The sequence below is a fragment of the Amblyomma mixtum genome, chromosome 5 (assembly GCF_055824585.1).
Source record: "Amblyomma mixtum isolate Tamu chromosome 5, ASM5582458v1, whole genome shotgun sequence".
NCBI lineage: Eukaryota > Metazoa > Arthropoda > Arachnida > Ixodida > Ixodidae > Amblyomma > Amblyomma mixtum.
The window spans coordinates 37755067-37779275 of NC_143016.1; the positions used below are offsets into that span (position 1 = coordinate 37755067).

The 24209-nt window shown below is 44.9% G+C and overlaps 2 protein-coding genes across 3 annotated transcripts in view; both read left to right on the forward strand.

The window, feature by feature from the left end:
- Positions 1-3753: 3753 nt before the first annotated feature.
- On the forward strand, positions 3754-10724 carry LOC149341821 (uncharacterized). The gene is made up of 7 exons (XM_089544041.1): positions 3754-3887; positions 4109-5699; positions 7363-7431; positions 7854-7973; positions 10341-10395; positions 10472-10503; positions 10583-10724. Exons 2-7 carry the CDS (start codon positions 4146-4148, stop codon positions 10619-10621), a joined length of 1869 nt encoding a protein of 622 aa, XP_089400167.1. The 5' UTR covers positions 3754-3887; positions 4109-4145; the 3' UTR covers positions 10622-10724.
- A 173-nt stretch (positions 10725-10897) lies between these two features.
- The window catches only part of Hacl (2-hydroxyacyl-CoA lyase), a 30619-nt gene continuing 17307 nt past the window's right edge, over positions 10898-24209 (forward strand). The window contains exons 1-9 of one of the 2 annotated variants that reach the window (XM_089544042.1): positions 10898-11127; positions 13399-13503; positions 16131-16171; positions 17746-17826; positions 19798-19870; positions 20767-20844; positions 21191-21398; positions 22087-22222; positions 23068-23173. In XM_089544042.1, the coding sequence (XP_089400168.1) occupies positions 11071-11127; positions 13399-13503; positions 16131-16171; positions 17746-17826; positions 19798-19870; positions 20767-20844; positions 21191-21398; positions 22087-22222; positions 23068-23173 (885 nt within the window). In that variant the 5' untranslated portion in view covers positions 10898-11070. The remainder of the gene's footprint in view (positions 11128-13398; positions 13504-16130; positions 16172-17745; positions 17827-19797; positions 19871-20766; positions 20845-21190; positions 21399-22086; positions 22223-23067; positions 23174-24209) is intronic. The other variant, XM_089544043.1, reaches the window with a different exon arrangement.

Here is a 24209-nt window from a genome sequence, read left to right on the forward strand (position 1 = left end):
AGGTGCCTTTCGTTGCTAAATTTAATGAACAAGGCAGCATGTCAACTGACAAAAAAATTAAAAGAAATTTGAAAATGCTACATATACCGCAGCAGTTCTGTAAATTTTCTTATGATCAGTAATCGATTTAAATTTCCGAACCATAAAGTCTAAGAAACTGCTTCAGGATTTGTTTCGAACATGTATATGTACCGTTTCTACCCTGTTGGTTGACGTACCATTCAGCCAGTTGCACACGCAGATTTTGCAGAGAAAGCTACTGTACTATACCTGGGACACGTTTTGCTGTGAGCCTCCGAATGACCATGTGTGGTCCACCTTTAACCTTGATTTTTTACCTTTCAAGATGTCGGCAGAGACAGTAAGAAAGTGACGTGGTAATCACGTTGCGTCACGTGATTCAATTCACAGTTTTGACGTCAGGTAGGGGGTATATATGACCAGAGCTGTGTGCTTGACTTGGACGCTATGGAGGAAGGAGAGCGGGTTGAGGAGTGCAAGTATAGTGAACTAAATCTTCGACCATTGCGGCAGCCCCGTTGAAAATTTCCAATTGAAACCAATTGGGCCAAAAACCAATTGTGTTTTCCCCATCCATTGGGCTCGACCAGTTGAGCCCAACTGGTGCTTCCTGTTAGAAATAATTGGTCACCCAACCAGACCAAATGGCCCACATGGCATACTTGTTAGACTTGAATTGTTCCAACTGGCTAAATAAAAAATAGAATTTCATTACGAATTGGTTTTTTTCTATGACTACTGTGAGGCTTCTGCCAACATTTTTGCAAAGGAATTGAAATTATAATTACATGCTTTTATGAAAATCAAGCTAGAACAATTCAAGCATGCATTGAAGCCTATAGTCTTACTATACTAACATAAATTCTGAACATATATATATCCAGAGAATACCTTTTTGCAGTCGCATATACTCCACTCATGAGAACCGCCAGCTGGAGCCAGTGGCGGTTGACCATTAACAATGCCCGCAATGGTGGTGGAGGTGATGAATACAATGATTAAGCTGCTAATATCTTTTACAAGAACCTAATTAGTCTAGTGTTCTGTTTTATAGCCAGCTAAATACATATACAGATCTCAGTGAAGGACATCATTGACTTTAACTGAGATTTTCCAATTGCTCGCCCTGTTGTAACCAACTGGAGCTTCCTGTTGGGAGGTCGGCCCCCCTCCCATTGGTTTTCTGGTTTCCAGCTTGTAGCTCCAATTGATTCCAAATAAGAATCAATGGTATCAATTGATTCCAATTGATACCATTGGAATAATGGTATACCCAATTGGCTGAGAAGTACTTGAAGCTGGGCTTGTTAGTGCGTATTCGTGAAAGACATGAGAGAGCAAAATGGCAACACGGACGAGTAAGGGAACAGGGCGAATGCTGCACTTTCAACAGGATTTATTCTAAGAAGAACGTTTATATAGCCTTTGCCCTTATCCATGCTCTTAATCGTAGTTGACAAACATTCACCTCTCACAGAACAACATGTGGCATTCGGTGTCTGATGGTGCACTCTTGCACTTTTTTTCTCCCATTGCGTGAACACATTCCGGCAAGTTTTTGCGCCGCTGAAAATACCACATCGGCGCCGTACTTTTTGGCCACCTTCTTGAGGTTATGAGAGGTGTGGTGTACGTAAGGTACAACTTCCGGCCTTGCCTGCTTTTTATCTTGAGGTCGGTTGTTTTCCTTGCTGCCCTTCAGCTTTTTCAGCAAGGACTGCGTCACGGAGAGAACCAGGGAAGCCGGGAAGCCTGCTTTCTCATGCTCTCATGTCTTTGACGAGTACCCAATTGGACCCATTCGTTTTTTTAACTGGGATGTCATCGGCATACAACGAGTGTTGTATACCTGGGACTGCACTCAACTGCATGAGCAGGTAGCTTTATCATGGCCAGGTTGAAAATGAGGGGTGAGAGGACTGTCCCTATGAAGCCCCCAGCGTGTGAGTTGGGGCCCCCATGATCGGAGTCTTGAATTCAAATGAAGGCTTGTCTGTCTGTGAGGAATTGTCATATGTAGTGAAAAGTATTGTATCCACTTGAGAGAGGTGGTCTAGGATGACCTCAAGGGTAATCGAAACTATCCCACGGGTCCAGTGCAAGGACCACTTTTCATTGCTAGAGTGCTCGATCGCATCAAGGATCTCCTTGCTAAGTTGCAGGAGGACATCTTGTGCGGACCGGTACGGTCGGAATCCGAGCATGCATGTACCCTCAAAGATTGCTTTCGTTCCAGGTAGGCTGACAGACCATTGCGGCCCATAGCCTCCATTATATAGCTTCCTCACACAAGAAGTAAGGGAGACGGGCTGAAGGTTAATTGTCGGTGTACGTAGCTTACCTGGCTTAGGAATAACGGTTACTAAAGCCGTCTTCTAAGCTATGGGGAGCGGTGTTCCCCTTGTACTGATAGTATTGGCGTATTCGAGAAGTCGCTCATAAGCCGAGTCCGAGTGGTTAGCTAGAATTGGCTGCCACCTTATCCTGGCCCGGGGCTGTGCCTTTAGCCAGGGCCTGTATCGTCCAACCCAGCATTCTCGAAACCTGCATACGAGTACGCTTGCCTGCTGGGATCCTGCTGGACACAGAGATATTTAGCACGAAGCGTACGTATCAGCCAATGAGGTTGTATCTCTGTCAATGTTTTGGATGGATCTCTGCATAAGTGCCTGCGTCTCCGAGCGCGTTTGTGCCATATCGATCAAGGTGCGGAACAGGCACCGGTGCTCCGGCTCAACATCTGTCGGGCGGGAGCTGGGCCGAGGCGACTCTGTCCGACTGGGCGGAACTGGAGTCTCAAAGGGCTCGGGTCAAAAGAGCGCAGGCTGCTGCTAAGACCAATGGTCTTTGAATAAGGACTATCACGCAAGCAAGGGAGTGGCGAAAACCTCCACTCGCCCCTAAGCGGGGAGCGCTGGCTCCTTCGCTTATATATATATATACCAACCCGGTACTGTGCCTGGCAGTGCTGCAATATTTTAATCCGGCTTTTAACGGGGAGTGCAAAAGCCTCTCTAGAAAGTTCTAGGAGGCTTTGGGAGTGCTCACATTGTGGGTGCACGTTCTCGGACGTGTACCGCACGGTTTGGGCATGCCCTTCTAACCCCGCTTACCTCCCTTACCCCTCACCTACCCGAGGAGCTGGGAGGCTGCCCTGCTCGGCTGCTCTACCTTAGAAAGCCAACAATCGTCCCGGACTAAAGGGCTGGCCCTTACGACCAGTCCCCACTTTCTCTTGTAAATAGCCTTAAACAAATGTTTTGCGCCACCAGAAACCCTAATATACCCATCCCAGTGCATCAAATCAAATAAAGTTTTTACCACCACCACCAAGGTGAACATCAAGACGAGAACAAATGAAAGCATTATTAAGGCTCGAAAAAAAACACATTAATTTAAGGACTTCCGAAATGCTTCACGCAAAGTAACGAGTTTTCTTTTTTATTTTTTTTTTTCGTTGTGCAAACTAGCCATCTGTAGGGTTACGTTTAACGCCCCGAAGCTACATGGGGTTCTTCAGCGTGCGCTGACATCGCACAGCGCAGGGGCTTCAGCGTTTCCCCTTCACTGACACGCGGAGTCCAAGATACCGAGTGACACCGAGGCACCGAGGCATGACCGAGGTACTGTAACCGAGGTCCCGAGATTGAATGTGCGTGCACAGACATGTTACACTATCATCATTGACCTTATTTCAAGTTTCATTCGTGCTCTTATTTATCCAGCAGTTTTGCGGCCATTTTGCACCAATAGCTACTCTTCATTTTGGTCACGTGGAGTGATACGTTTGAAGCTCGTTTCAAGTGAAAGGCGGAAAACGCAACCGACGTCCCGACAGAAGCATTTTCTGTTATCACACGCGTCGGGTAAGTGCGGATTTTGTGCCCACTGTTACATTTTAAATACCCATTATTGTGATATTCGATCAAGCCGTTCCGTACGGCTGCAAATTTTTGGGAATGACGAGAGTTTTTGGCGGATATTCTAACCTTCTAAATAAAACGATGCAGGCCGAGCAAATGGCCTTTCATACTTCCACTGCACTTGCTTCAGGCTAATAGTTACTATTGTTCTTTCGTTTCGCCAGTGTGTTCAAAGTACCCGGACCTCCTTCTAGGAACACGATGGACGCTGTGCTAGATGCCACACATTACAGCTTTTACATAGACGAGGACGATGAAAGTATCATAATCAACGAAGAAAAGCTCAAGGCATCGGGCTTGCCCTTCGTTCGACGTTATCGTACGAAAAGTCTTAGTAGCAGCTCGGCGGCAAGCTCATCGCTCGGAGAAAAGCGCCTCAACTGCTCTGCGGACGGTTCGTTATTATCCGAAGACAAGTCAGCACGTGCCCTGGGATTATCGGCTGACGAATGTATTGTTCGCTTGAATGCTCTGCAGCTTTCCGACGCCAACAACGACAAAGAGAACAAAGCGCCTTCGGAACAGATCGCATTGTGTTCTTCCAAGGAATGCCCACTCGTGCTGAGCCCTAAGAACAGTGTTGACACCGGTGCCGAGTGCTCGCTGGACGGAGAAATTCTCGCACAATACCTGGAGCCGCAGGGAGATTCGCCACTCGCTTCGCAAGAAATTCTGGGGCATCGAAGCAACCAAAATGCTTGTGAACCGCTGGTCGATGATGGGGATGGTGCTGTAGTGCTGAGCGATCCTGTAGCCATGTCCACACCACGCCCTTCAAGAGCTGCAAAACAAAGTATCGCGGAAACCGGCCCGGGTACCATGCAGCAGTCGCCAGATTCCCGTTCAAAAGGCGATCAGAAACCTTCTAGAGAGTTTGGCACCCAGTTCTACGATCTCGAATATCTAGAAATGCCAAGACCGGTAAAGAAGCAACTGGTGTTTCCATGTGACGAAAATAAAGCGACAGTCAAGCCAGGACCCGCAGGGGACGATGTTCCACATCCCGGTAACGGGTCCGAGTCGTCGCCTTGCTCTAATCCTGTGGAAACCGGTGCCAACCTAGTGGAGCACGTTCCCAGCGAGGTAGTACCAGAGTGCGGCGCGAGCTCCGCTTCCTGGCAGTCCCGCGCCGAGGAGTGTTTCCAGAACGTAGCAGAGGCCACGACGCCCCAGCATAAATGTACTTCAGTCGCATACTTGACACCAACAAAGGTGCCTTCAGTAGGACACTCAGGAAAAACTCCAGCTGACTCTCACAAAGAAGAATGTGAACAAGGTTGCACTTCGTCTGGTGGTGCAAGTTCTCCCACGGAACCTAACTGCTTGCTTGTGGTCCCTAGGGGTGTAGAAATGGCTTGCCAGACATCATTTTGCATCACTGATGCTGCTGCAAAAAGCACTGCCCGTGTGACACCAGCAAGGCATTTGGCCATTCGAAAATCCTTTCAAAGGGGAGCCGGTAGTGCCCCACCTAAACCGCTTTGCAGACGGCAAGTCAGTGGTATGCCAGGAACTGTTCAAGGCCGCAGTCGTACTCCCTCAAACATACCGATGCGAGGCTGGTGCTCTGTGGCGACTCCTGCCAAGACGAGAGAGACTGTCTTCAAGGTACCAACACCCGTTAACAAGACTCCATCCAATGCTCCAGTAAAAACCCCAGCAAAGACTGAGCAGCATCAGTCCCCCGGAGGCAGCCCACGGAGTGCACGGAAGCCTGTCCGGTCACCCTGGTCGGTTGTCAGCCCAGTTGCTAGGGTAAGATAACTTTTGCTCAATATGCACAGTACCATAGTTACTGGCGGCATGAAGAACTTAAGCTGATAGTTGAATTAGAACAGTTGAATCGCAACAGTAAAAAAAATCATCTTTTTATTGTTTGACTTTATCAAATAATCCACGTATCAAAATTGTAGAGCTCATAATTTCTTTTTCTTCTGACAAGCTTCTTGTTTAAGTAACAAGTGACATTTAAGCAGCGGCCTATTTTGTTTTTCGTCGTGGAGGAATTCTGTATGTGGAGGCTGAATATGGGCGAAGCTTCACTGCATACTTAAGTTGCGTCCGACTATAGCCTGTGTGTGAGTGCATGTGTGCATTGTCTTGCACTCTTTGGCGACTCATTAATTATGACATTGTCATCTCCTACCTGCACCCTACCTGTTTCATCCCATCCCCTTTTCCACAGTTTGAAGCTGCAGGCTAGAAAAGTGTTTCCTCTGGCTGATCTGTCCATATTTCCTATTCTCTCTCCCCAGAGACTGTGGATTTTTGTATTTCTGTTAATATTTCTATCTTTATTCACTGCCCAAGTGTATACTTGATTTAATGCGCACAAAACTTTAGCAGAGAGAGCCGAAGGATGAGGTTATGACAATAAAAAGCAAAGTGAGCAAGGATTGAGGGGAGCCTCAGTCTGCTAGCACAAAGGCTTCCTTCAACCCTTGTTCACTTTGTTTTGTGTTGATTAAAATGAAGTGGCCAGCTTTATAAAAATGTCCACTGGAAGACTGACCGGCTGCGGAAAAAAAACTTGCATGTACATTTCATTTTTGCTAACCATGGTTATGTACTGGGTCCAGCCATTCAACAATTTCTCTTAGGACATTTTTGGTGTAGGTGACTCAAACACGAAACGCTTTTAGACTGACTAAGCAGCCAACTAGCTCAGCCACACTGTGCTTTCCATTGATAATGTCTTAGAATTAAAGCGTCTGTCATAAGTCTGATGCAAGCACTAACAGTCGGAGTAGGGGAGGCATTGCCACCTGCAAGGAAATGTGTGTGTCCGGAGTACCTGCCTTTCCCTCCCTCTTTGCACTGTTAGCTTTTGCAGTTCTGCTTGCTGTGCCATTCGCGAGATTTAGCAAGGTTTTGTTGATGTTTGCTGGCTCATTAAACCATGAGGTTTAGCAAGGTTTTGTTAGTGTTGGCTGGCTCATTAAACTGTGCCTATATTAAAGTTAAGGATATGCTTTTATTAAATGAGTGCTGATTTTGCCATCTGATCAGCTGTCATGACTTGACCTGAGCCCTTGGCCCAACTAAATGTTAGCCTAGTGAGGTGGCGGTTGTCGACTGTGGAGAGCTCAAGGCTTATGAGGAATGGGGAACGCAAGGTGCTGAGCATCATCTGTTCATTTGTTGTTTGCTCTCAGTCTGAATACCGACATAGCTAACATCCACAGTCATCTTAGTATTTATTCTGTGATTCTTGTGTTATTGTTATTTTTCTTTCATTCTCAGCTCTGTTCTGTGCCCTGAAATTTGTTCAAGGTAATCAGTATATTCACTGAAATGACCATGCAGTAAGAACCAAAACAGGCTGTGAATTCAACCTGCCAGCACATTGTAGATAAACAGAGCGATGTGACAAAGGTTCAGTTCTTTTACGAGGTCTTTACTTGCTTTCTTGTTTCAGTACATACATGAGAATCCAGCGCCACCCCTGATCCAGATTGTTCGGGCCCGGAAGTCTCCATCAACAAAAGTAAGGCACCAGCAAAGTTTCCACTCAAACTACTCATCCTTCACCCTCAGCATGATACCTTTCTTCACAACCTTTTTGGTATTACCTGAAGTTTTGTTGTCTGCACCCTACCGGAAGACTAAGTTCGCAAAGTAGTTTTATGTCCAGCATTCATCACAGAAACTAAACCTTGAGGACTTTGTGCTGCACACAATGTTTCCTGTTTTGTTAAGCTATACACTAACTAGCCTGAACCAAGTGCCCTTCTTTGTTCCAGTTCCCACATTCTACACTTCCTGCATCCAGCTTGCTTACTATATCACTCACTTTCTCCCACTGCAGTGTGCTGAAGGGGGCGATAAACAGTATGATAATCGGGCTCTTCATTCACCAGAGTTGTGCTTTGGCAATAGTGATACACATGTGTACTCGGCCCATTGCAGTCCTTGTCGGCAGCAACCTCGCCTGCTGTCACACCTGCTTTGTCTGGATCGCCAAAAGTGCGTGCTACTGAACTACCCGACAAGCGATACCACTCTTCAAATATCGGAATCCTTCACAAGGTGTGTTTAATTGGTGCTTCATGTGAGAAAGCTGTCCTGGATACCAAAGCACATTTGTTTGCTATTGTTGCCCACGACCAGGCAAAAAAAAAACAATGGAAAGCTTTATGCTTTGCTATTCCAATAGTTCAGCTGAGAACCGAATCGAATGCAAACAGAATATTTTGACGAATATTCGCTACTTGTGTGAATATTTAATGAGCAATCATGAGGAACAGCGAAGTGCTGCTTTTGTAGTTACAGCTGCACCTGTTAAAGGGACACTGAGGAGAAATTGAAGTGTGCTTGTATCGACAGAATACCAGCTCCTGATTACAAAAACGCCACTCATACTGACAACAAAGCTCTTGTAACATAGAAAAGAGCAAGAACCAAAATACAGGTATCGCCGCCACAGGCCAAACTCGCAAGTACAAGCGTGATGACGTCATAGGACAAAACAGTGTTGCTAGAACCAATGGTTCTAGCAACACTAGAACACAAGAAACCATGAATCACTGAGGCGCAGCCAATGCATGCGCAAATCTTCTTGACGTCGCCAGATGGCACCACGTACTCGGCAACTACGCGCGCGCCTGCAGCATCGGGACCAATCAGCGCCTGCTCACCGGCGGTAGGCGGGCTCCCGGTATTCCGCTAACGGTAACAAGGTACAGGGTATGCTAAAAATGTCTATTTGCGAGAACTTCGTTGACGACTTCGAGAGCGGGATCCATCGTAACGCTGGCAAAACGCCGGTGCAAACGTAAACGAAGCGACGATAGCGACGGCCGCAATAGCCGATAGATGCCTTCAACGTGCCGCCGGCGGTAGCTTTCTTTCCGGCTGCTGCTAGGCCGCACTGCTGGCTGCCAGAAATCACGGAGTCTGTGTTCCGTCATGTGCACATCATGTTTCACGTCACTTAGCCCTGTGTCGTCATAAGAGAATCCCAAGTTTGAATCAGAGCGGCGGGAAAAACTTTTTCAATAAATGCATCTTTCGCTGCTGGCCAAGTGGCAACAAAGCCGTGAAATGCCGAACTATCGGATTTTGCTTTAAAATAAATATTAATAGAGCTCTCCTCACTGTCCCTTTAAAAGATGCAACACTGATCTCCATTTGGAGGTCGCAACACAAAGTCAGTGTATTCACTTTATCATTGTCATGTTAGGCTCATAGGAAAAATATCTTTTGCTGTTGATAACGGAAGATAATAAACTAGTGACACATCTCAGTGCATGAGACGGACGAGAGCTTATGCATGAGGCATGGCTTCCGAGGCCAGGCATAAAGCACCGGCCATCACAAGGCAATCGGGGATCGTTTAACCGCTGCACCACTGTTCCACAAATTGTGTGAGGACTCCCACAATCTGTGAATGTAAAGTAGAGAACGACCAGTGCCTCCTACTGGATTTGATCAATTTTGCACATATCTTATATAACAGCATCTGTCAATGGGCAGTTCACTGCCCAGTGGGGTAGTCCACTCCTCCAGCAAACTGATAACTACTCTAGCTCTGGTAGGAATTAATCTTGATTGATTGATTAAAAGTCCTTTATTTTTTTTAAAGGAAGGCACAAGGCCACTGTGGGAGGAAATGGGGAAAGAATGTTAGCCACACTCGAGATCCGAGTGGATGTACTGTCCATTTTGCTATGGCTGGAACTGATCAGGAAAGCTTTAGTTGGCACCCCTACACCGCTTTGATAAGGCCGCTTTGGCTCCCATATGTAGCAGATAGGAGCTGTGTATCGGTATCCGTGAGCAGCATGGTACGGTAATCTATGTGCTGGAAAGACTGTATCGCCATTCTCCCAGTCTCAAATGCAGTACATTGCCGGACTTGGCCAAGTTCCGGGACTTCGAGACTTATGGCGCATGCTTTGTAGCAGGTGGAATTAAGCTTTATATTTTAAAAGGCATATTTTGAAAGCTTTATAGCCTATAGGAGTTTGTTACACTTGTGCTTCTAGTTGTAATCGACAGATCAGGCTCAATTAAAAAAAAAAAAAAAACTGGAGGGGTCACTCAAGCTCCGCTAATGGGTTAATTATATTAAAAAAAAATGGTTTTTGAGGAAAGGAAATGGAGTAGTAAATATCTGCTTTGCGGTGGACATCTCAACCGCGCCGTGAGGGAAGGAGGAGGGAGTGCAAGGAGAAAGAGAGGAAGAGGAGCTGGTCGAGCGCCCCAACTCCGGGCTTGAATTGAGATGAGTTCACCTACAATTAAAATCATAGTGTTGCACTTCGGCCTGGTCACACAATGATGTGAAAATTCGTATCGATGACGCAGTGGATAAACAGGCGGTGAAAATTGTACTGCAGGCATTCCCCTACGCACCCTTCCACATTATGTGCGGTCTGCTTCTATTTTTCGCAGGCTGGTCTGGATCCCCTGGTTAAGCCCGCTAAACCCATAGTCATCAAACACACCAGTAAGAGTGATTTCACCAATTGTTTGGAATGCTTGAATTGCTGAGGGCATGCTGACGCGTCTGCTTTCGGTTTCAGTTCCTTCGGAAGCCGGGGGCCAAAGCTCGACGGTGAGTGTAGCACCGCGCACTTGATCTCGCCCCCCGCTTGTACGCAGAGATTTCACATCTGGCTTTTTTTTATCTGCAGGAAATGGAGGCTTCTGTGATTCAAGTCATCCGCCACTGAACAGGAGCCGCTGTTCGCAGACTTCGCGTCTTCACTCGAGTCGCCTGACTGCAGCACATGTGCACTTCAGATGCTATTATCGTACTATAATTTCTAAGTACGCAAGGGCTCGCAGCAACGAGGGTGACAAAATTGTTCGGCGAATACTTTTGCGTTTTCCGTGAACGGCTATCGTTCCGCTCGTCTTTCGCGGACACTGGGCGCGATAAGAAATAAGAGAAGAAAACGAAAAAAAAAAAGAAAAACTTTGGGTCCCTATCGGTATTCGGGAGCCTGCTGGCCACATTGACTGCGCGCTAGCGGCGAGCGTCGTCCGCTCGTCACAAATTTGTTCTAGTTTCGAGCGGTTGTTTCGTGACAACGTAGACGATGTAGATTGCATGCCGACTCGGTGACGCTCAATTTACTTCTGCTATTTCGGAGCGCGCCTTTGCGCAAGCGGTTCCAGCATGGCGGCGAAAACGATTGACGGCGCACGAGTTGTCGTCGAGGCCCTTCGGAAACAGGTGACCCCTTGAGAAAAAGTTTTCCTTGTTCACGGCGTCGCGTAGTGCAGTGCTCGTGCCTTGTGTTGCCTTGACGCGTGAGACATATGCAACTCTTGTTTCCGTTTCGTCTCAGTTTTTGATTCAAAATTGACACCTGTGGCTAGTACAACGCGATTGTTCCCTGGCGCTGCTTTGCTTTGTATTTTTGCATTCTTATCGCTTGGACTGTGCCCCCGGTGCTCAGTATTTTAATTGCCCTGACAAACAGGTTTTTCTCTTTGACTGTGCACGATATTTAAATAAATATAACTGTGTGACCTCACTTTTAAGCACAAATAAATGTCGTAGTTGAAAATCGGAAGTTGCTCTTGGATTCTTGTCGCTTCGGTGCGGCTGCGTGCGATGCGCCGGTCATTGACGCCTGGGAGAGGCGCCTACGGCGGGATGTTCTCTCTGTGCCGGAGCCTGAATTCAACCAGGGCGTTCGGGTTTCCACGGTGCCAAGTGAAAATGCGACTGTACCGGATGCGTGTCGCCATTTTTTGTTTATCGTAAGCATACCTGTTTCACATGCAAGCGAAAACGCTAGCGAATCCTGCCGCCGCGGCGCCAAAACCTCTCTTGAGCCGTCGCAGCGATGAGCAGCGACGTTCCAGCAAGTTGGAAATTTTCGCTGCTATGCGCCGCTTAATCTCTCTGTCGCTTGCATGTGAACCAGTCTGTAGGCTATGTGCCCAACTATCAAGATTTTCTCAGTTAACACTACTGTGAACTGTAGATTTTGAACTGTCGCACTGAAGTTGCGCGTTTCGAATGCATGAAATCTGGCCGTATACAGTGCGGTAATGGAAATATCGGTGGCTGGTTAATTGTCATTGAACATATGCATCTGGCACAGTCTGCTGTGAACAGGCATATGTCAGCACTGAACTGCTGCGTTAACATGAAAAAGATTTGTATGATGGCAGTGTTGCAGTTCCAATGCTGCTTAGTTGCAGTTGCAGTGCTTAGTTGCAGTTAGTTGCAGTTGCAGTTAGTAGAAGACAAGTTAGGTAGGTGTTGGTCATGGGGATTCTGTATCCTGATGAAGTTCATGTGAATGACCATGGAACAGTGGTTTTGCATGTTAATTTCTGGATATTAGCTTTCAAAATTCATGCTACATCATTTGTCCACTGATAATACAAATACCATTCATGCCACACACAGTGCTGCATGCAGGGATTCACTTCTTACCAAAACTGTTGATTCCTTGCTTGTAAATTGTGCTTTTATTTTACTCTTGCATTTGCATGTTCATCACTTCTGTTTGCTGTTTAAAATCTAATGTGCTAATGATGCCTTTAGGCATATGGGCAACACATGAAGTCGCATGCTTTGCAGGGAAAAGATTAAACAAAAGTGCGTTAGAGCAGCTCTGTGCATTTCTGTTAGTTGCCTGTGTATTTCTCTCTGTGTATTTCTGTAATGTACTTCTGTTGCCACTTAATTTCGATGTCAAGCACCTTCTGACAGTTGCTGACTACTTGAGTACAAAGCGGCAAATGCCCTTACAGGAGCTAGTTTATCGTCACGGGTGGCTGGCACACGCTAGGTGATTGGTTGAAGGGTCTTCTTTGAGGGGCATTTTCTTCTTCATTCTTGGGTTGTGTCTGAATATAGAAGCACTTCCCAGATGTTTCATGGGTAGTGAAGAGGCATCAAGATCAGCTGAGCACAACAGCTTGTGTTGGCTGCTCAGTTGTCCTGTGAATCTAGCCGTGTCATGCGGGCTTTTGGTCGTAGAGTTATAAAGTAAGGCCCCGCTGCGGTGGCTCAATGGTTACGGCGCTCGGCTGCTGACACGAAAGATGCGGGTTTGATCTCGGCTGCAGCGGCTGAATTTCGATGAAGGCGAAGTTCTAGAGGCCCATGTACTGTGCGATGTCAGTGCACGTTAAAGAACCCCAGGTGGTCGAAATTTCCGGAGCCCTTCGCTACTGCGTCCCTCATAGCCTGAGTCGCTTTGGGACATTAAACCCCAATAAACCAAACCAGTTATAAAGTAAGTTGAGTTGTGCCCCCTGATTTTGGTTCAAGGTCCAACATGTGTTGAAACCACTTAATCCTGTTTTCTTTTTGGGTACCGTGTGGTTCTTTTGGTGCATTGGATTAAACATTCCATTACTACTGTTGTGAGTTTTCTTTCTTTCGGGCCAGAGGGGAAGTTCTGGTGAGTATGTGGGAGACTTGCATGCAGTGACTCATGTGAGCTCGTGTCCTGCCCCCTTTTTTGAACGTGGATGGCAGGGAGTGGAGCATATCTTCGGTGTGGTCGGCGTGCCAGTCTTCGAAGTGGCCCTGGCAGCACAGCAGGCTGGCATCAAGTTTGTCGGAATGCACAACGAGCAAGCGGTTAGTGTCCTGTCTCACTGGTCTCCAAGCTGTTGTCAGCAGCAGTAGATGGCTCGCACAAGCGAGGGCGAGCAAAGACGAGGACAGGGCACTATTGTCACTTATCAGTCACCTTGTTGATATTGAGTGGAGGTGGAAGAGAGCTGGGCCTTGCAAACAACTGACAAGACAGTTAAGTGGACCATGCACACAAGTCAGCATGTGGCTTGATCAGCTGAGAGGTCAAAGGCAGCGAATAGTTTCTTACTTTGGTTTTTTTTTTATGAACATATGACAAATGCAGTAGAGACAATCCTGACTGTGCTTGCTCTAAAATATTGTGTATGCAGTCACTAATGAATAGCAATAGTGATGAATAGTCAGTTATAATAAGTTTAAGGGCAGTCTTGTTTGCTGCAGTATGGTTTTGATTTCTCAATATCTTCAGCCTAGGGAAATTGATGGAAGCATTACATCAAAAGCTGGTTGCGCAATAAAGTTTGTACATTTGTTGACATGAAATATTAGCATGGGATGAAGAGTAGAGCAGGAATCCTTAATCTTTTTAGCCTCACGGAAATCAAAATGGCATTCAGAAGGTGTTGGGAACTTTGTGTTTCTTGGCTTCCATCCCTTCTAGCTTGACATGCATGCAGACTCTTGGTAGCTCAAGAAATGCCCAAATTCAATTGATAATGAGTGGCTGTACAGTGAAACAGTCTACAGTGAACAATGACAGTGTGATTAGTCTCAGAGTAAAGTGGGTAAAGAAAAGGTGGCTCTTTCATTTTTCATTTCATTTTTATTTCTACTTGTGCTGCACAAATTATTAAACACTGTCTGAACTCATAGCTAGAGACTTGTGTATGGGTCAGAAACAGAATACTTGTAGGCGAAGACACAGTCCTTGGGTTTGATCCCGGCCGCGGCAGTCGAATTTCGATTGAGGCGAAATTCTAGAGGTTCGTGTACTGTGTGATATCAGTGCATGTTAAAGAACCCCAGGTGGTAGAAATTTCCAGAGCTCTTCACTACGGCATTCCTCATAGCCTGAGTTGCTTTGGGACGTTAAATCCCAATAAACCAAACCAATCTTGTTTGGAATGAAAAGTACAGTAATACAGCCGAAAAACCAAAACACAACATTTGGTCATGAAATACAAGGGTATGCATGTACAGTACAGACAAGTCAACAAATTCGAACAAAAACAACAGCAGAACAGAGACACTCAAAAATGACCATTGTTAAATAAGCATTGGTCAAATATGGTTAATAAAGGATGTCTTCAGTGCTTTAGGCATGCATGGATTTAGGTACTTGAGGCCCCAAGGCAAAGAACCCCAAGGTTTTGTGGAACCCAGTTTGAGAATTGCTGCAGTAGAGCAAGTGGTCATCCCCTAGTTATCTCTGGGGGCCACAGTTCCTTTGATCTGTAGGTCTCCTTGGTCATTGGAGCTTGACAACGACATTACAAAAATGTGTGCAGTGTGTTACAGTAGTATAGTGCATTGCCCCTTGTATAGGGGAATCGAGGGCAGTATCCGGTGATATGCTGCTGCTTTTTGTATACACACATTGGAAACTTCCCAGGCCTTAGCACCTCTTCTAGCTTGCTGTTCAGCATGCTAAGGAATCTCAATAACTGCTGGCCTCGCGCCAATTGAAACTGAAATCCTGCTGTGAAAAGAAACGCAATTAAAGGCCCTTTTATTATGTTTTATATTTTACAATGACATTTTTACTGTTGTTAATGGGTTTATGATTGGCTGTTCTTGAAATTTAAATGGTGCTACATATTTAGACAATTACACAAAAAGACATGAATCGTCTAAATATGTAGTGCTGTTTAAATTTTAAGAAAAGAAAATGCATCACCAACTAGCCCCGCAACGTGTTTTATTAAATGATAGGCTGTAGTTCTGTCTCCTCTCCATTGGGTTTCCTTTCAAGCAGGATTCTTTTTGGTGAGCCATGGTTCATTGTTTTTTTTTTGTCCAGTGTGAAAGAAGTAAAACTGTCTTCTTGGACATGGAAAAAAGCAGTGGTTTTAGAACAACTTATTGCATGTGCAGTTAAATCCACAATTCCAAGTATACTTGGAGTACTGAGCATTTGTGCTTGTTCTGTCAATCTGAAGATGGGCACCAGTTTTGTGGGGTGCACATGCTTCAGTAGCCAGCCCAAATAAAATATAACCTTTTTTTTATGACACTCTTGTAGTTATAAAAAAAAACATCAACAAAGGTGCTTGTTCGATCCCAGCTGCGGTGGTCGAATTTCGATGGAAACAAAATTCTAGAGGCCCGTTTACTGTGTGATGTTGGTGCACGTTAAAAACCTCAGGTGGCTGAAATTTCCAGAGTCCTTCACTCTCCAGCGTCCTTCCGGTGAAAATTTCTGGCGCCCTTCAATACAGCATCCATCATAGCCTATGTTGCTTTGGGACGTTAGATGCCCTTAAACCAAGCTCTTGTAGTTCTCTCTCATTGTACATTATTTTTCTTTCTTTTTCTCTGCCCACATTAATATATGTCAAGTTAAGCATTGTTGTGGTTCTGTCATCGTATGTAGTGGCAGCTAAGGCTGAACTATTTTGTGTGCGTAAGAGTGCATTGCAGCCGTGGTCTTTCGTTTGTGCAATCTGCAGGCATGCTATGCAGCTGGTGCCATGGGATATCTCACCAGAAGGTAAGGCACTGCACGGTAAAAATTAGAAGAGAATTGTTGCTCTTGTCCAGTGCAAAAAACTACTCGTGATATTTACTGTGCCCCCCTTTCCATGAAAGGGCACGCCCTGATCACACAAAGGGCACATTCTTGAGAGCATTTGTGCTTTACTCTGGAGAAGGCCCTATACAACTTTCCCTGTAGAACGGATCAGGTCATATCTAGCTTTGTGCCATGCTCTGGGTAGCATCAAAAAGGTCTGGAAGGGTGCGTGACTTGCTCAGGATTAATTCCTGGCCTAGCCACCTTCTATTGGTAGCATATGTCTTCATTGCAGCTGGCAGTTCTGCCACCTGTGCTTGTGCTCGCTACTCAACCAAGTGGATATTGGTAGTGCATGCTCATTTTTTTTTTGTTGTGCATTTCTTTGACAAATGCATATTATATGTATCTTGGAAAAAACAGCTCAAAGAGACAGCGGACACAGATAGAACAGACACCACATGTGCTGATGTTCTTTTTGTGTCTGTCATCTTTTTATGCTGTTTTTTCCAAGATGCTGTACCAACGACCTCATGTCGGTAATTGTATTGTATGTAATGGTGCTTTCAGGGAGCTGTTTTGGTCTTGTGTTAGCGGTGGAAGATATTATGCATGTGTCTTGAACATTTTTTTGTTTGCATTCGTGCAGTTTATCTGATCGTACCCTAATCCCACCTCTTTAGTTTGTGACCATTTGGCAAATTATTTGTTATTTCTAACCTTTGGTAATGGACAGTAAGTTAATGCTGCTGTCTGATATTGCTTACCGTAGCTTAAATAATATATTCTAATGTTGTGGCAAGCCTGTGAATACAAGACAACTTGATGACAAGATGAAATATGATTTAATGATTGTGGGCCCAGTCTCGCGTAACTGCCTACTTGTCTTCTGGTCCATAACAATATGATTAGCCTTTTTTAATATATAACCTGTTTTTCTGTATCAGCTACTTTGTATATTTTTATCTGCTGAAATTTGAAGAAGGATGGCAGTTTTATATTTCTTATGATTTGCACATTTTGCATGAATACCATATTCACTTGCTTCTGTTCCTGCTCTGCCAGGAAACGGAATTATTTGCTGCTTACTTTCGCCATCCGTCTTATGTTATTTAGCATTTATTACAGGAACTGACAATTTCATGGATGTTGGGTTAAATTTTGGGTAATTTTGCTGCAGAAAATAAACCATAAAGAGTAAGTTGTTGCAGACAAGATCTTTATGAAAAAAAACAAAACAAACTGTGCATGGCATATTTTAAAACCACTTGGTACATGTTATTTCGGGGAACAGCTCAGTGGTGAGGCAAACAAACATAATTTTGATGAGAACAGTGCCTAACAGCTAATAGGAGGTGCTCTGCAGTTCGCAAAAAGTTAAGCATTCGGCTGCCATGCCCGTGCTGTCCCTTTTAGTGCTCCAAGTGCGCTTCTTTCTGCGTCTGTGCAGGAATTTCACACTGCCATTGAATTGGACGCTACTTCATTATGTGGTTCAAATGTAACAGATTCCGGACTTCAGAGTCACTGTGGGGGCATACTTGTGCATGCAGGCCTGGTGTGTGCCTTGTTGTGTCGGGTCCTGGTCTAGTTCATGCCCTGGGAGGACTGGCCAATGCTCAGGTCAACGGATGGTGAGTGCACGGACTTGTGACATAAATTGTTCGGTAAAAGCACATGGTATGAGCAACGAGTCTACTTCTGTGACAGCGCAAGTGAAGCTGTGTTTAAACGGATGAAAATTTAGCTTAAATTTACATTGTTGCTTGGTCTTCAGAGCATTATATTGTTATGGAAGATGGTGCTGGGATGACTCAGTGAGGGAAAATCAAATGTTAGTTTTACTTAGTTTTCCTTAATTGTCATGTGTGGCCTTGTGTAGTTTCTCTCTGAATACTCTTCTCGTTAACTCGGAGTTGGCTTGCCACTTTCTGTTTGTCTCTCCGGGCTGATACCAGCTGAGAAAGCGATTGCATCATTCCTGCTTGAATGCACACATACTTAGTATTGTGTAAAGGAAGTGGAAGTTTTTAGTGTGACTGTAAGTAAAGGACACGAAGCATGTCAGTGATAGTTACTAGGAGCCCGCTGCGGTGGCTGAGTGGTTACGGCACTCGGCTGCTGGCCCAAAAGACGCGGGTTCGATCCCGGCCATGGCGGCTGAATTTCGATGGAGGCAAAATTCTAGATGCTCGTGTACTGTGCGATGTCAGTGCACGTTAAAGAACCCCAGGTGTTCGAAATTTCCGGAGCCCTTCACTACGGCGTCCCTCATAGCCTGAGTTGCTTTAGGACGTTAAACCCCAATAAACCAAACCAAACTGATGGTTACTAGGAGCTAAATACAAGTAGAATGGGAATTTTTATGCAGTGCTACCCACTTTGTTCTTTTTGAAAAATTTTAGCCTGAAGTGAAACTTATTTCTCCTTTTCTTCACGCATTTCCTGTTCTATAATGCATTCACGAGAGTTTGCGCATCGTGCCGAGTTCTTTAGCGAGAGCAGTATGTGGAGAGCCTGTGTTGTATTAGCGCACTCATAAGTGCAGATACTTTACATATATTTTCTGAACAGCTTCTTGCTCCAAAAGTTAAGTAGAGAGAAAAATGGCGTGACTTATGCTGTTGAGTACACATGTGTACATGCTGAGTTTGTAACATGCACGTCAAATCTGCATCGAGCTGAACACTGCATATTCATTCATTCTTTGGTCTCTGCCAAAGGGCTGATGTCTCAGAAGAGTTGTGAGGATTAGTGTTTAAGAAAGCAGACCTGCCACTACTTTTAAAGCAGCCTTGGCCATGTGAAGTCATAATGTAGAGTAGCATAGTTGTTCCTAAACTGTCAGGCACCTATGGTTACTAGGTTATCATTCTAGATTGATCGCTATTAAAGTGAGCTCAGGAGATTGCATTTACCACTAAGTGCTTTTCAGTTGTCTTCAAAAAGTGCATACTTTGTTATGTTCAGGAGTTTACTGTAGAATGATTTTTGTCCGGAGCAATGGTAAGACATTGCTGTTGATGAATACTTTTCAGTTCTGGCACTGCTAGGCCATGATAAGGTTAAGGAAATCCTTTTTATGCATTACTCAAAAAGCTCACAAATCCTAATTGTGGCCTGCAGCCTTCGTGCTTTTGATCCCTGGTTCATAGTACTGTGTGGTGTGAATGAATGCTATGAAGGTTTTAAAAAGCACAGATGTGACTCCTTCCCACTGTTGTTAACACCTGCCAGAATTCACGGGTTTTGCTGGGAGCTGTGATGGGATTTCTTTTGGGACCCTTAGTTCGTTAGCCGATCAGTTAAATGTGACATGTTTTTGCTGTTGTTACTTGGGAGATTGGCTCATTGCTGTCATCCTGTTATTTACATTTCTGACCACCAGGCCTGCCCACTTTTGTTATCTCCAGGTGCTCCATGTGTGTTGCGCTATCCTATCTGAGCTCATTATTGTTAAGGTTACTGTGAAGTTCTTACTGTGACTTTTTCACTTCATTTCATTTATTATACCCTCAAAACTGTAAATCATTGCATAGGATATGGGCACAAATTACAGTACAATAATAGAAAAAACATGCACATCCTTTCCTTTTTATACTCAGGCCGGTGCTCTTGGTTGGAGGCTCCTGTGACCAGAATGTGGAAGGGCTTGGTGCGTTCCAAGAGCTGCCACAGGTTAGTGCCCTTATTGGGGCCTCAGTGAGCCCTGCATTGATGGCACACTGAGCAGCACCATTTTTCGTCTTGCCTTTATCACCTGCAAAGCTTTTTGCATGGGTTTTTATCTGAATTGGTGGCATATTACCAAAGTTCTGCCGTGCCTTTAATGGTATACTGAGTAAAAATCTTGAAATATTGAGAAAGCACCAAGTTTTCATTTGTAAAATACGATTTCCCAAGTATACAGTTATCATTCTAGTTATTTTTGAGTAGATGGCTTTTATTTTTGACGTTTTGTTAGCGTTTGCCTGCCTATGAGCTGGTGGGCATGACGTCAAGCCTGCAGCGAGTGCATTGGTCAGGGTGAATTGTGTTCGTTGATTAGATTTTTTTTGTGTCTGGCAAATAAAAAAAAATGCACGTGGCCACCTTGGTGTAGTACTTGGCCACACCCTGCTAACGAAAAGGGTTCAGCTTAAGTTAAGGACAATGCAGCGAGCTATGGAAAGAAAAATGATAGCTATGACAGGCCACAGCTGGTAAAGGACAGGGTTGAAAGGAGAGACATGGGAGAGGCCTTTGCCCTGCAGTAGGTGTAATCAGGCTGATGATGATGATGAAATGCAGGTACCAAGTAAAAAAGGATAGGCTGTGACCAGTGCATTGAACATTGCATGAGCATTGTAGTTGTTTTCACGTTGGCATCTCTGTAGTTTTGTTCAGGGGCTCACGAGTGCATTGTTATTGGTGTGCCTTTCATCACTCCTTTCTGGTGTCATTCTTTGCTCTTGAGTTGCACAATAAGGGAAAGGTTTTCTTGTTCGCATGGTTGGATACGCAGATCGCGAAACCCATTCCTGTGGGCTAAGTCTGCGTGCCACCAGCTAACCTGGTTGTTTTCTACATTGTAGGTGGATGCCTGTCGCATGTATACAAAGTACACGTGTCGTCCGAGTACAGTCCAGCTGATACCCATGCACATTGAAAAGGTATGCGCTTAGTTTCCTTACCTCTGTTCTCTAATTACCTCAGGGTGTGCTGTGTGCATCTGTTCTGTGGCAGTTTAGTGGCAGAGGCCAATGAGTTCAGTGCCAGTTGCAATCGCATGTGGAATCCTCAATGTGCTAATCATTTTGCAAACAAGGTAGCACGGTCACACTCGTCATACCCTGGGGCTCAGTGGCTGGAACTTTTTTTGTTGCGTTCTATTTTGTTTCTATTTCTCACTGTCCTCAGCATCCGCTTTTTTCATGTCACTACCCACATTCCTCATTTATGTTTGATTTATTTATCATTTCTCACCCCTTTGTGAACTTGCGCGGTGACTCATTGCAGGCAGTTCGGGCCAGCCTCTACGGCCGCCCTGGTGCCACGTACGTAGACCTTCCCGGAAACATGATCATGGCTGAGGTACCTGCGGAAAGTGTGTCAGAGGCACCGCAATGCCCAGACCCTCCGCGCACCCTTGCTGACCCACCAAATGTGGCCCAGGCCTTGGCTTTGCTCAGAGGTGCCAAGAAACCGCTCATCATTGTTGGAAAAGGTACTTTTCTGCACTGCACCACTTTCTGCACTATCATCTGGGCTGCATCTTCAGAGCACCTCACAGCCAGCATTTCTGTGTCTTCTGTACAGTGTGATTATTGTGCCAGCTGGGAAAGTGCAATGCTGATTAGTCAGAGCTTGTATATTGTCATCTCTTTGTCTGCCCTTGTGAGAGAGACACTTTCTGACAGTTCTATATTTTATAGGTGGCATGTTTAAAATGGCTGTGAGTGTTAGTGACAACTAGTCATGTGACAGCTGGGTGGAGCAGTTGGAATCTACATTGTCAATTTTATTTAATGCATTGTTTAGCAATGAAATTCATTCCTAATTTAAATGCTTGTTTGTAGTTGCTTGACCAGTTCTGTGCCCCTGGCTCTCCATGGTTACTTTAATTTTGATTGAGCAGGCGTAAAGATGAAGTAGTGACACTTAGTTGCAACATTTTTTTGTTCTACAGAAAGTTGCCATTGAAGATTCTTTATGCGACATTCACAGCTGGCCAACTGCTTGTCAGTCGGCTGGAGAATTGCCTATATTGTGCCATGATTAACATGTTCCTTTTTTTGTCACTGAAAGTTGCTGCATGTGGTTTTTTGAGCACGCATATTAGACGGGTAAATAAGTAAAAGGACCTGAGGGGCTTTATGGTGTATTGCTTGTGGTTTACTAGATTCTGTCCACAGGGGCTGCATATGCTTGTGCTGAGAAGAGCGTGCGTCAGCTTGTGGAATGCACAGGCCTGCCATACCTCCCCACACCAATGGGCAAGGGTGTTCTACCAGACAACCACCCGCAGTGCATATCACCAGCCAGATCAAAGTGAGCCATGCACCTCCTCACTGGTTCTCTCAGGTGGTGTGTACGAAGATATGACTGCCTTTGAATGCATTCTGGCTGTTTCCACATACATAAAGTGGCCCTGCATTTAGATGATTAAAGGGACAGCCATGTCAACTCTATCCAAGTTTTATTTTTGGTAAAAATTGACCCTATGGTCCTTTCTGGCTGTATTGCTGCTTGTTCGGCAATGAAAGACACATCTATCTGTTGTTCAGAAAATAGGATTTAAAACTGTTCCCATCACTTAACCCAAACTCGTGACGTCATATAAAGAACTCCATAGTTACCCTTTCCTAGTGGATGGTGGTGAGGCCTAGCCTTGGGGATCTGTGTGCCACTTCAGGTTGTTTGTAAAAACAGCCGGTGCTGGTGATGCCTGTGTTTTGTTTTTCTTTTTTTACATTTTCTAGTGTATACCTTTGTCATTAGATTGTGGTAATCTCTCAATGCAGGCTAATTTCAGTCTGTCCTCAGTCTCTTTTTAAGTATTCCATATACACAAGATTCACACATTGAACAGCCTCGGATGTGAACATTCTGAAACTCTCATGCTTTGTTGACATCTTCCTAGTTCACTATATGATTCAGGAGGCTGCCTTCAAGTGCCTGTTATATTTTTTACTCCCTGTTACATTTCTTACATATGTTACTTTATTCTGAGCTTTGTGTATAGCTTGAAGGGAGCCAGAAAGAAGTGCCTAGCGGTGTAGCACTCTGTGCTCATGCCAGGACAACTTTCCGCGTTCTAAGTATGAGCGGCCTTAGATCAGAGTCAGAGTTTTACACAGACAGCCTTCTCAAGCTGGGTGATCACCTTTGTGCAGGGCTTTGCAAGAAGCCGATGTCATCTTGTTGCTGGGAGCACGACTCAACTGGATGCTTCACTTTGGACGGCCGCCACGTTTCAACCCACATGTCAAAATCATCCAGGCAAGGGCCTTTAAAATTGGTCTTTAAAAGGTTAAGCATAATAGAATGTTCACTAGGCATTTGTATGTGTGCTTAGATTCAGTGATACTCTCTGTAATGCTGACTGTGACTGATGGGTGTGAGAGTTATCCTGTGTTCTCCTTCACACCATCACAGAAACATTGTCATGCATTTGCATGCAGTTCCACACTCTTGCATTCTGTGCTTCACTGGAATGTTAAAATGCAGTTCTGAGTTTGACTTCATGTGCTGCTCATGCTCAGCAGCAGCAGATTTTTCGCTAAGCATGGGCTTTGAGCATCACAGGGCATTTGCAGACTGCATATGTGTCCTCTAACAATGGACTTTGAAGTCCAGCATTTATGATCTCTATTCTTCCTCCATTCCTTGTCTCTCTGTGCTGGGGCCATATTTCATTGTGCAAAGAGCCACACAGCTATGTGCTTTTAGGGTTATAGCGGCTCTTCCAGCCCATTTGGCAGGGGTTGCACTAGCTTAAGGCAGGACACGTCAAGTAAAGGGTCAGTTTGGTCAAAGTTTTCGATTTCTCAATTTATTTTTTTCATAACCAACCATCAGGTCTTTGTCTGTTTGTAGATGAAAAATTAGTGAAGTATGCAGCACAAATTTGGGAAATTACTTCTTTTATGTGTGGTTATCTAAAATTGTGATCGAATCGCACTTCTGATGGTGCCAGAGCATGCCGGCTTCCAACCATGGATCACCACCATCTTGGTACCACAATCAAGAGGAGAGAGATCAGAAGATCACATCTTCTGTTTGTTGTACGGTGTAGTAAGGTAAAAAGTTGGGCGAGTTGAATCTTATTCATGATGAAGTTAGCGCCAAAAACAAGGACCAAAGCATGAGAATAGATACAACACGAGCACTTATGCCTGCCTGTTTGTTGCTATGCCGCATTTCTCTGACCAAGGCATGTGAGGTGATAAACGAAGCAAACAAAGGCTGATTTTTTCAGGTTTCACTTTTTCTGCAATTGCTACACTCATCCCTTTGGCATTTTGCAATGAATGTG